Genomic DNA, 12,825 nt, shown 5'->3' with positions numbered 1-12,825 from the left:
GGCAACATTGCTTTCAGGGGGGTAGGCCTATAATCAGCCTTAGCAGATGGTGCTGTGGGGTTTTACTAAGTGATTGTTGGGCTACAGACACTCCCACCAGAGCCTGTGAGTCAGCTTGCTTTTAAAAGCTACCTCTGGGGATTTCCCAGGGAGACTTTCTATCACAGCGGGAGGAGCGCCAGGCAGCTTCTTTTCATCTTTAGTTTTTTATAGTTCTTGAGAATAATAATGCAAACAAACACAGCAAAAGTAAGCAGATACCAGACTGTGTTCTGAGCATTCCTGCTAAGGCTGCCCCATTGGCAGCTGAAGTTGCTCCCTGCTTCCTAACCGAGGGGCACCCCAACAGGAAAGAGATTGGTGACAGAGCCGCAGAGCGTGGCATCGCATACCTGCAGCCTCAGTGTCCAGGAGGCAGCAGCAAGAGGATCGGGAGTTTGAGGCCAGCTGGGGGATATATTGTGAGTTCATGGCTACCCTGAGCTACCTAGGCAGCATTTAAAACAAAACAAAACAAGGTCTGCCGAGATGATTTGGGGAGTAAAAATACATGCTGCACAAGTCTGGTGACCTGAGTTCTACTCCTTGGTCCGATGGAAAAAGGACAGAGCTGATTCCTGAAAGCTGTCCTCTGATTCACACACACATGTGTATGTGCATGTGCATACACACACACACACACACACACACACACACACACACACACACACACACAAATCTTAAAACCAACCAACTAAACAGAGAGCATATACATTGTCACCAAGCTGAGGCATTCTTCCTGGTCCCAGTTGAGAGCAGGTGTTTTTCTTTCAGGAATTTTTGGGTGGGTCTAAAATCTTTGCCTGTGTTTCTTTGGATGTTAGGGTAAAGAGATGGTGCCCTTTGCCCAAGCCTATGCCATTGCAACCAACCAGAATAGAGAAGGACAAAGCTGGTAGGTATTTTATACTTAGCTGTTTCCTTTTGTGTGTGGAGGGTGGAGTGGGGTGGGATGGGTCACAGTACACATATGGAGGTCAGAGGACAACTTAAGGGAGGCGGTTCTCTCCTTCCACCGAGTGTTCCAGGGATCAAACTCAGAGCATCAGGCTTGGCAGCCGCCATCTTTGCTCGCTGAACCAATCTTGCCAGCACAAAGCTATTGAGTGAACTGGGGAGTAGGTTTAAGGGTTGGCATCATCAAGGCGAAGCAGTGAGCGAATCCCAGGAGATAGGGAAATCATGACAGAAGCTTCTGGATCTAAGGACCAAAGTCTCAGACAAGGGTGAAGGCCGGGACAGCAGGCAGAGAGCAGAGCGTTTTCTAACAGCAGGCGGGCTTGCTGACTGGCTGTGTGCAGCATGAGGCAAAGAAAAGGCTTCTAGGAAGGGTGGAGGGGTCCTGAGCAAGAGTGGAGGGCGTGGGAGGAGAATGGGCTGGAGGTACAGAGAGCTGAGTTGCCTTGGAAAACGATGCGTTTAGTTGTAGGTTTCAGAGGCCGTTGAGACATTTCCAAGAGAAACAGAGTGGTTGGTGGGCGGATGGCTCCGCGGTTAGGAGAGCACGTGGCTCTTCCAGAACCCATGTTGGGCAACTCAAACCTCTTCTAACTGCAGCTCCTGAAGAATCTGACACTCTCTTCTGGCTTCCAAGGGCACTGCACTCAGGCACACATACGCAAAGACACCCATGCATACATATAATTTAAAAACTAAACAAAGCTCTTTAAGTAGTTGTCATAGTTTGGGTTTTATTTCTGTGAAGAGATACCATGATCCCAAACCGCTTTTATAAAGGAAAACTTGGGGTTTGCTTACAGTGAAACTCTGAAAGAGTCTTAGATCATTATTGTCATGGCATCGTGTAGGCAGACATGGTGTTAGAGAAGCAACTGAGAGTTCCATATCTTGATCCTCAGGCAGCAGAGAGAGACTAAGACACACCGGGTGTATCTTGAGCAAGTGAAACTTCAAAGCATGCTCCCACAGTGACACATTTCCTCCAACAAGGCCACTCCCTGTGACGCCGAGGTTACCAACACATAAGTCTATGGGGGCTCTTCCTATTCAAACCACCTCAGTGATAACTGGTCATACAGATAGAAAAGATATGGTTCACACAGCCAGTATACACAATTTAACATAAATATGTGTTCTTATATCATTTATTTAATATAGAGATAATTTAGTGTAAATTGTATGCTCTGTGTGTGTGTGTGTGTGTGTGTGTGTGTGTGTGTGTGGGCAGTGCACATGTGTGTGGGGGTGTGCATGTTTGTGTGTTGGGGGCTATGAATGTCAGAGGACAACTTTGGGAGTCATTTCTCAGGTTTCACTGTGGGTCTCTCTGTATCCTGGGCCTTGTTGGTTAGGGATAGCCAGTGAGTCCCAGAGAGCCTCCTTCCTGGGTGTGAGGCCCCCATTCTTGGATAGCAAACATTTTCCTGACTGAGCCATCTTCCCTGGGACACATATCTCACTTATGAAAGGTTTTCAGGTATTAATGCCCAGAGCCATTGCTTTATCTTCATGCTTTTGTCCTTTCCTTTACTTTTCCCCCATTATGCAAATTTTAAATGTTCTGTTATATTTTATTTATTTAGCTGTATTGTGTTTTTTTTTTTATCTGTGTGTATGTATCATGCAAGCATGTTGGCAGGCACAGCTGGTAGCTAGACAACAGCTCGCAGGAGTCAGTGCTCTCCTGTCACACAATCCTGGGAATCTAACGCGGGTCATTTGACTTGGTTGGCAGTCAACTCTACCCACTGAGCCAGCTTGGTGGCCGTTTATTTCCTTTTTGTTTCAGAGGTATATATGGTTGTTGAACACATTCGAGGGGTTAAATGCATTACAATAAGCGTATGATGACCAACCAGATCAGGGTCATTGGTTGTCTATCCCCTCAGATACAAGAATGTTCAAAATCCTATTTGTTTTTAATTAATTGAAGTATTAATTAATTGCATTAATCATTTAACTAACTGAGGTCAACTACAGTTACCCAACAGCTATTTGTATTAATAAAAAACCAAGCACTTTAGTCTGTTTTTCATCCTCTTACTCTGTCTCCTTCCCCTGCACTCTCTCCAGGCTCCAGATACTACCTCACACCAATATAACAATACCCTTCCATGACATCAGCTTTTTAGCTTCCACATATGTTCTAGTTTCATTTCTGTTACTGTAATAGAAACAGGCAGCTTCTTGGAGAGTTTACTATAGAACACAATCCCATGCTACAGAGAAGTCACACTGACGGGAACTTGAGACTCGTGGTCCATCAGATTTATAGTGAAGAAGCAGAGAGAATGAATGCATTGCGTGCTCACTTGCTTGATGATGCTCAGCTCAGTTTCTCCATTCTTACACAGTTTGGTACCCTTGCCTAGGGAATGGTGTCACCTACAGTGGGCTAGATCTTCCCACTCAGTTAACGAAGATGATCCCCTACTGACATGCACATAGGCCAACCCAATGTAGACCATCCCTCCCTCGCTAGTACTCTATCCCCGGGCGGTTCTATGTCATGTCAAGCTGATAAAGCTGACCATCCCAGTGTATAATTGTTATCATGAGGTGTCTATCTTTGCAAAAGTGTTTCTGTAGCCATCACACCAATTTTCCCCTAACTACTTCAAGAACACCTTTAAAACAAAGTTGGGTATTCCTGGTGTGGTGACAAACACTTGTAATCACAGCACTTTGTAGGCTGAGATGCGAGTATTGTGATTTGGAGTCAAGACTTGGCTATACAGAAAGTTGTGGCTAGCCTGGTCTATATAACAAGACCTTGTCATAGACAGACAGACAGACAGACAGACAAACCAATAGGCAGGCAGGCAGACAGACATTTCTTTACATTTCTGTATGCCACCCCTACAATCAATAAAGTCTGTAACACACACTGGGTTTCATCAAATCCCAAGCCCACATACACTTTCTAGATTTTTCTTCAATAAGTATTGTTTTGTTTCATAGCACACTGCTTGGAATCTGCCACCAAGATGGTTAATCTTGTCATCTAAATCACCAGCTATGATGGCAATTTAGAATCACCATGGAAACCCTCTGGCTATATCTATGAAGATGTTTCCAGACTGGTTTAACTGATTAGGAAACATCACCATGAATGACTCCTGCAGTCCAGGGAGTGGGGTACAGGGCTGAATAAAGAGGAGAAAGTGAGCCAGCACTAGCATCCGCCATTTTTCTGCTTCCTGATTGTGCACGCAATGCTCCCTGCTGCTTCATGCTCCTGCAGCATGCCCCTCCCCACACCCAGTGATAGCTTGCTTCTTCAAACTGTGAGTCAAAAATAAACCCTTCCCTTTTAACCACTGAACCACCTCTCCGGGCCCCTGCTGTCTTTCTAACATTCAGCACCTTGCCTAGCACCCTTCACTGTATGACCACTGTCTGTCAGTCCTTAGGTTTTGAATCCTGTACCTGAAGACACCCACAGGACACTGAAGCAGGAGAAGTAAAAAGAAAAAAGCCACGCCTCCCCCTGAGGAGATGCAGAGCCTCAGGACTGAGCAGACACAGGGACTACTGCCTCGGGACAGCAAGGCCTGGGAGAAGCCATGCCACTCCACCTTCCCCAAGGACTGGGAGGCTGTGGAGGTCGGGGCCTCCAGCTGTGACAGTGATGAGAAAGGTGAGGGGTCCTGTGGGAGCTGGGCAAGGGAGATGCTCTCTGCAGAGCTTAGGAGGAGCTGAACATCCATTCGGTCACTCACTGACTTGTGGGATGTTGAACTGGTCATTTTTTTCTCTGCATAACATTTAGTCACATTATGCAACACGCATCTATGGGTTTATACTTCTGTAGGTCAGCAGTTTGACGTGACCTCAGGGGACATTTCTCCTGTTGTCTGCTTTGCACATGCCTGTGGGGTCATAGGGAGCTGGCAGAGCTGTTTCTTAGATGGCTTTCTTCACACATAGCTTGGTTGACTAACTGGAATACTCGAGCCTTGTGTCTCCAAGAGGTTTGTTCTCCTGGGTCCTTGGAGAGTAGTGAGGACAGGGAATGCTGGGATACCCAAACACTTAAACTTAAAAAGAATTGTGTGTGTGTGTGTGTGTGTGTGTGTGTGTGTGTGTCTATGAGAAAGTGTATGCAAGTACCCACAGAGGCCAGAAGAAGGCACAAGATCTTCTGGAGCTGGAGTTAAAGGCATTTATGTTTGATGTGGTTGCTTTTAACCATTGAGAATCTCTCCATTCATCCATCCTCACATCCCTCCTAGGCACTGAGCATCCCTCAAGCCCTTCTAACCACTGAGCATCTCTCCAGCCCTCCTAGGCACTTTTAAGCCTTTGCTAGCAGCTTGATGATCCTATGTGATTGTATGAAACTCCACGTGGAGATATAACACACATGCATGTGCGCACACGTGCGTGCCTGCGTGCATGGGTGCACCCACACACACTCATCCCCCCACACACTTAGAGACACACACACAGACACACACACAGATACACACACACTCTCACACACACTCTCACACACACACCCCAGACACATAGACACACACACAAGCACAGACACACACAGATACACCCACCCACACAGACAGACACACACACACACACACAGACACATACACACACAGACAGACACATACACACACAGACAGACACACACACACAGACTCACACACACCACACACACACACAGAGACACACACAGAGAAACACACACAGTGATACACACACACACACACACACACCCCCCCACACACACGCACAGACAGACACATACACACTCTCACACACACACCCCCCACACAGAGGCACACACAGAGAAACACACAGTGACACACACAGAGACACCCCCACACAGACAGACAGATAGACACACACACACACTCTCACACACACACACACTGAGACACACACACAGAGACACACACACAGACACACACACAGACAGACACACACACACACAGACACACACACACACACAGACACACACACAGACACACACAGAGAGACAGACACACACACACACACACACACACACACACACACACACACACACACACACAGACACACACAGAGAGACAGACAGTCAGACACACACAGACACACAGAGAGACACACACAGAGAAACACACACAGTGACACACACACACAGAGACACACACAGACAGACACACAGACACACACACACAGACACACACACAGACACACACACACATACACACACAGGCACCCCTACCTACTTATCTTAGATAGGGAACCCACAAATGAAGTTACTAACAAGAACATGAATGGGCAGAGGTCACAGTGTGTTGTTAAACCCACAACAAATGATTCAGGCCCTTATTCTAATAATTATGCAGCTTAAATGTCAGATGGATTGAGGGCATCAAGCCTGTTTTTAGCTGCTTTCTAGAACATAGGTTGGCTTAGGAAGTCAAAGGTGAAAGGTAAGAGATCAGTTAAGACAGACCCCTGGGCCAACATGCTGGATCAGTGGATAAAGATGCTGGCTATTAAGGCTGACGGGCTGAGTTTGACCTCCACATGGTAGGAGATAACTGATTCCCACTGACCTACACACGTGTGCTATGGTGTGTGCCTCCACTCACCCCTCAAAGTGTTAACAGAAAAAAAAAGTAGACTCTAAGTTGGGCATGGTGACTGACTCTTGTAATCCAGTACTTAGGAGGCTGAGGCAGGAGAATTGCTCATGCGTGTGAGGCTCACCTGGCTCAGAGAGAGGTTTCCAGGCCAACCTGAGTTTCATAAAACAAAACAATCTCTGCTAACTTCATTCAGCTCAGGATTGAGAAGGATGCATGGGTAGTAACTGTGTGGGGAATTCTTCCCTGGAAGTTTCTCTTGTGGAAGGTAGGGAAGATCCTGGAATAATTTCTCTTTGTTGCCTCACTCAGATCTTAGCTGGAAGCCCATTAGGGAACTTTTACCTTCCGGACAGGTGAACGGAGGAGCCCATCAGATGGCCCAGTTTTAGTCATATAGTCAGCTGTAGGATCAGAATTCAGGCCTGATAGTGTTATTAGCCACACACGTACACTCTCTCTCTCTCTCTCTCTCTCTCTCTCTCTCTCTCTCTCTCTCTCTCTCTCTCTCTCTCTCCTTCTGGTGTGTGTGTGTGTGTGTGTGTGTGTGTGTGTGTGTGTGTGTGTGTGTGTGTGTGTGTTTAAACGTGTCAGGTCGTTGGACGCCATGGAGAGAGCTTGGGGAGCTGACCCCCGAGTCTGGTTGCTCATCCACAACCCTTTTCTTCTCTGCTCCTTTGCTTCACAGATCTGTCTTCTCAAGAGACTGGGCTGTCTCAGGAGTGGAGCTCAGTGGAGGAAGATGAGGAGTCAGAGGATTCTCAGGTGTGTATAGGGATTATTTCCTTTGTTATAAATGTTACCTTGAAGATCTCAGTGAGTTCTTACATTTCATTCCTCAGCCTGGAATGACTTCTCTGCTCAGAAGTTCCAAGTGCTCTCTTGTGGGAGATATTCCACATTCCTGTGGTGATCAGACATAGTGGAGGGTCCCCATATGATATGTGTGTATCTCTATGGACACAAACCACCCATAGCTTTCCACTCACAATCATCCATCCATCCATCCATCCATCCATCCATCCATCCATCCATCCATCCATTCATCCATCCATCCACACACCCGCCCATTCACCTATGCCACTCATATATTCATCTACCCATTCACCCATCTATCCATCCATTATTTATTCACCTGCTCACCTGTCCACTCATCTATCTACCTATCAACCCATCCATTCACTCACCCTACTCATCCATCCATCCACTCACTCATCTACCCACCCGCCAACCCACCTATAATACCATGCATGCATCCATCCATATGCCTGCCTACCCATCCACCCACCCCTTCATGCAGTCACTCTCTCCCACTGATACCCTGGGTTCGATCTCCTGCGTAACATGAATCTGTAACCCAGCCCTTAGGGAGTAGAGGCAGGAAATAGGAAGCTCAAAGATCATCCTTGAGTATGTAGTGAGTTTGAAGTCAGTCTTGGCTACATGAGACTGTCTCAAAAAATAATTTAAAATGTTTTTCCATTAATTATTCAATCAATCAGTCAATTAATTTACATTTCAGTTGCAACTTCCTGCAACTTGATATGCCAAGGCAGATTGATATCTATGGGAGGTTTCCCCTTCACTGAGGAGAAATGGAAGGGGGAAGGGGAAAGGGGGAGTGGGAAGATGGAGGTGAGAAGGAGGGACTAGGAGGAGAGGGGGGAGGGAAGCTTTGATCTGGATATAAAGTAAAAAAAGGTTTATTTAAATAGGGCCATACAGAAAACACGCAAACATGTTAATGCATATTGGTCATTTTCAAATTTACTTCAACTTTAGAAGAAACAACGTATTAGTGAGCATTCCTGTCATTGCTACCACAACACCTGATGATGCATGAGAGGCAAGATTTACTTCGGCTCATGATTTAGGGGGCAAAAAACGAGGAAGCAAAACAATGGGGAATCAGGGCTTTGCATAGGTTTACCCCGGATCTACTTCCCTCAGCTTTCCCTATCTCCCGAAGCCTCCACAGCCTCCCAGAACAACTCTGCTGTCTGTGAACAAACACGCGAGGCAGGACTCTGTGGAGATATCCAGAAGTAGACCAGAACAAGCACTGTCTGACCTGGGAAGAGAAAAAGGAGTTTGAGTATTAAGAAGCAGGTATCTGAGGCTGGAGAGATGGCTCAGTGGTTAGGAGTGATTTCCACTCTTCCAGAGGATCTGAGTTCTGTTCCCAGCACCCGTGTCAAATACCTCACAGCCACCCATAACTCCAGCTCCACGAGATCCAATGCTCTCTTCCGGCCTCTGTGGGTACTGCATTTATGTGGACAGAACCCACTACCACCAACAGGCACACATACACATGTAATTTAATATAAATCTGGGGTTAGAGAGATGGCTCAACAGTTAAGAGCACCAGTCTTAACTTCAACTGAATCAGAGGACTAAGGTTCAGTCCCCAGCACCCACATGGCAGCTTACAACCATCTGTAACGCTAACCCCAGAGGACCTGAATCCATCTTCTGGCCTCCCGGGGCACCAGGCATACACACAGGACACAGACATACACGCAGGCAAGATGCCCTCCCCTATATACAATAAAAAAATTAAAAGTAAAAGTTTATAAAACTAAAACGGATTTTTTTTAAAAAAGAAGGGAAACAGTTGTCTGTAGTGATAGGATGATGTGGCAATGTTTTTGGCTACAGTAATAGGAATAAAAGAAAGTGGTTAACTGTGGAAATGCTTCGAAGGCAAAGCCAACAGCACTTGCTGATGCCCTTTTATGGGTGGAGAGAAAGGAAGCCCAGAGCCATGTTTTAGAGGAGGGGGTCTGAAGGAACAACTTGCGGTGCTCAGAGGAGAAGTACTTGGCAAGAGTGAGGATCGAGTTTGGATTTTCAGAACCCATGTAAATGCTGGGTGCATGTGGGCATCTGCCTGTAATTCTAGCACTCTGAATGTGGAAGGTAGAGACTGGGGAGTCCCTGTTGCAAGTAACCTAACTACACTAGCCTATGTCACCAAGTTCTGGGTTTGATTGAGAGCCCCTGCCTCAATGTATAAGGTGGAGATCAACTAAGGAAGATTGCTAATGTTGACTCAGGTTTCCACAGGCATTTAAATGTGCACACGCACGTGCACACACACACACACACACACACACACACACACACACACACACACGTCCCCGCCAGCAGGGACCCAGTTATTCAGGGTCCCTAAGAGGCTTTCTACCTGTGGGCCAAAATGGGGGTGAAGAGAAGAAGGAGACCAAGCAAAAGTTCTGTTGTCAAGGTCTCGTTTATTGGGGTGAACGTTACAGCTTTTAAGGCTTTCAGGTAGGGGGAGTGTCCTTTGTGAAACACAGAGGAGGGGGAGGTGCGGATATAGGTAGTGATAGCTGGAGGCAAAGAGGTCAGGCGGTAGACGATGAGGTCAGGCGGTGGAGACATCGGGTGTTGATTCAGGAGGTAACAGGTATCTGCTAAGGGAGCTGAGGCATCCCTTGAATGTTATCTTCCTGTGCCTTAAATTCATGGGAGAGGCTTTCATTCAACAATCTTAAGACTTAAGGCAGTCATCTTAGGGGTGAGTCTCTGTGGCCAAACAGCCCAGAGTCACCTAGTCACTTTGAACCCTGCAGTTCAAAAAACGGCTAGGCCCAAATCCAATATGGCTCCGTGCACACACACATGCGTGTAAATATATATGTGTTTCCACAGGCATTTAAATGTGCACACGCAGGTACACACACACACACACACACACACACACACATACACGCTCACGCGTGCCTGTGTAAATATATACGTGTGCCCATACACATGCAAACATGAATGCCCCAAACATGGGGAAAAGTTCAAAGCTGCTGTTATATCTATAAATGAATGTTCATACAATAAGATAGATGGTTGGGAATTTAAAAGAGGGGTTGGGTCAAGAACCACACACCCGTGTCACAATACTCAGTCTTTCTATACAGTGATACTTCACAATTTTCACCCTTTATTCTGAATTTCTTTTCTTCAAAGCACAGGTACATTGCTTGCCTCCATGTTTATCTAACATCAGGTTATTGTGCCATGCAGTTTAAACTCCAACAGCTTCTCTGCTGGTAGACCCTTAGTCATACGGTCACCTTTCCCTGCGGTTAATGGTGTCAACCTCCTTCCTTTCCAGGGCTGATATTTTCTTTCTCCTCCTCTCTTAGGGCTTTGTGGAGTGGTCCAAGGCTCCACAGCAAACCACCATCGTGCTGGTAGTGTGCGTGCTGTTCCTATTCTTGGTTTTAACTGGGATGCCCATGATGCTCCACATTTAACTACCACAGAAGCCGCTGTATGGAAGCATAATCCCACGTCACATTAAGAAACTGTCCTGGCTAGAAACAAGGAATGGATACCGAGCATTAAGAAATGCCTTTCACATCCATCGAGATGAGTTTATAATTACTTGTAATTTATTTATCCGAAAGATTTGTTTTAATTATGTGTCTGTGTGTATATGTGTTGTTGTGAGTGCAGTACCCGCAGAAGCCAGCAGAGGGAGTTTGATCAAGCCCCTGGAGCTAAAGTTGTAGGCAATTGTGAGCTGCCCGACATGGGTGCTGGGAGCAGAGCTCTGGTACCCTTAACTGCTGAGCTGTGTCTATAGCTTTATGAGATCCCCCCCCACCCCATAAAACTTTTTATTATGAGGTTTCTGTATTACTAAAATTTATTTAAATGAATACATCATTGATCATAAAAACATTATTTTGCACACTATTGAGAAGTTGTGTAAGAAACTGCTGAGAAAGAAAAAAATGTGAATTAATTGTAAGACATTATGAATTGGAAGACATCTCTTCAGAGAAGCTAAAAAATGTGCAACTTAGGGTCAATGTCAAACCATCTCTGTCTTCTACAAAATTATCCTTGTACAATTTAACATTTTGCCTGACTCTGTGTCTGTGTACCATGTGTGTGCCTGGTTCCTGTGGGGGCCAGAAGAGGGTGTTGGGTCTCTTAAAACTGGAGTGACAGATGGTTGTGAGCCACTGTGTGGGTGCTGGGGATTGAACCTGGATCCTTTGGAAGAGCAGCCAGATCTCGTAACTGTGGAGCTATCTTTCCCGCCCCATCCCACAGCATCTTCAGTGTGTAGTCTTTCCATATAGTCTTCCTTTTCTTGCTCTTTTATATGAGCACACTTGCCTCTATCTTGATGTGTTAAGTTGGTGCTATTTTTGTGAAGTTTTGGACTCATGGCTTAACCTTACATCACTGAGAGATCTGAGTAATTTTTTATGCTTTTGAATAATTTCTGTAGCTTGAGGAATATCAGGTCCTTGACAGCTTAAAAAAATTTACTGTGGCTGGAGAGATGGCTTCATGGTTTATAGTGCATACCTCCCTTGCAATTTGCTTCCTGGCATCAAGGCAGTGAACAATTACCTATAATTCTAGCTCCAGGGGCTCAGACTCCCCCTGCTGGCCTCAGGGGACATGACACCCACATGCACATACCCACCCATATTCCCCCACACACATACATATAGTTAAAAAATAAATCTTTTAATTTTTTAAAAAGAATTCACCGGTAATCAATTCCAAGGTTTGTGAGAGGGAAATCTCAGATGATGTTTGGAAAGCAGTTTGAATTATCGCAAGCCATTACTACGATAATTCTATCTTGGTACCTTATGAATACTTTTTTACTTTTTGGATTCATTTTGATGATTTATAATAGTCTTTTATCTTCTAGAGAGTCCTTCATTCTGTAGATCTTTTGAGATTATAAGCTTAATTATGAACACTATTTTTATAATTAAACAAAAAGATTCTCTGCATTTCCCCATCACTGTTTTCCTTTTAACTTGCCATTGTTGCTCCCTTGTTATTTATTTGCTTTTACCAAACACCTATCTGGCTTTTATCATTGTTTTACCAAAGATCTAGTGTTTGGCTTTATTTATATGTATTCTTAGTTTGTAAAATTATAAATATTTGTATTTATTATTTCTTTTGTTATTTCTAATATGTTAACTTACAGACTATACATACCATGCTTAGTTCTGACTACTTATATTTCTTGTGTCACATTTTAAGCAGAATACTTAATTTGCATTCTCTCTGTATTTGCAATAACATACTTAATAGTAGAAAGGCCCTTCTGGATATAATAACGCTGGCCATGTCTTGACATTATATAATAATCTACATCCTTGCTTATCTTGACAGTTTTTTTGTAGCAGCCCTAGTAGATGCGTCAAAATCCAGTGGTTTAGTTTGTTTTCTGTCTAACATTATTTTT

At 45.0% G+C, this 12,825-nt stretch overlaps 1 protein-coding gene across 2 annotated transcripts in view; it reads left to right on the top strand.

Annotated features, from left to right (window-relative positions):
* The window catches only part of Smim17 (small integral membrane protein 17), a 44,355-nt gene extending 32,895 nt beyond the window's left edge, over positions 1-11,460 (top strand). For both annotated transcript variants that reach the window (XM_032894611.1, XM_032894610.1), the window contains 3 exons: positions 4,406-4,639; positions 7,264-7,340; positions 10,742-11,460. In XM_032894611.1, coding sequence (XP_032750502.1) covers positions 4,498-4,639; positions 7,264-7,340; positions 10,742-10,852 — 330 coding nt within the window. In that variant the 5' untranslated portion in view covers positions 4,406-4,497 and the 3' untranslated portion in view covers positions 10,853-11,460. The remainder of the gene's footprint in view (positions 1-4,405; positions 4,640-7,263; positions 7,341-10,741) is intronic.
* Positions 11,461-12,825: the final 1,365 nt, after the last annotated feature.

Source organism: Rattus rattus, chromosome 2 (assembly GCF_011064425.1).
Source record: "Rattus rattus isolate New Zealand chromosome 2, Rrattus_CSIRO_v1, whole genome shotgun sequence".
Classification (NCBI taxonomy): Eukaryota; Metazoa; Chordata; class Mammalia; order Rodentia; family Muridae; genus Rattus; species Rattus rattus.
The sequence above is the reverse complement of the archived record's forward strand: the minus strand, read 5'-3'. Positions and strand labels throughout refer to the sequence as shown.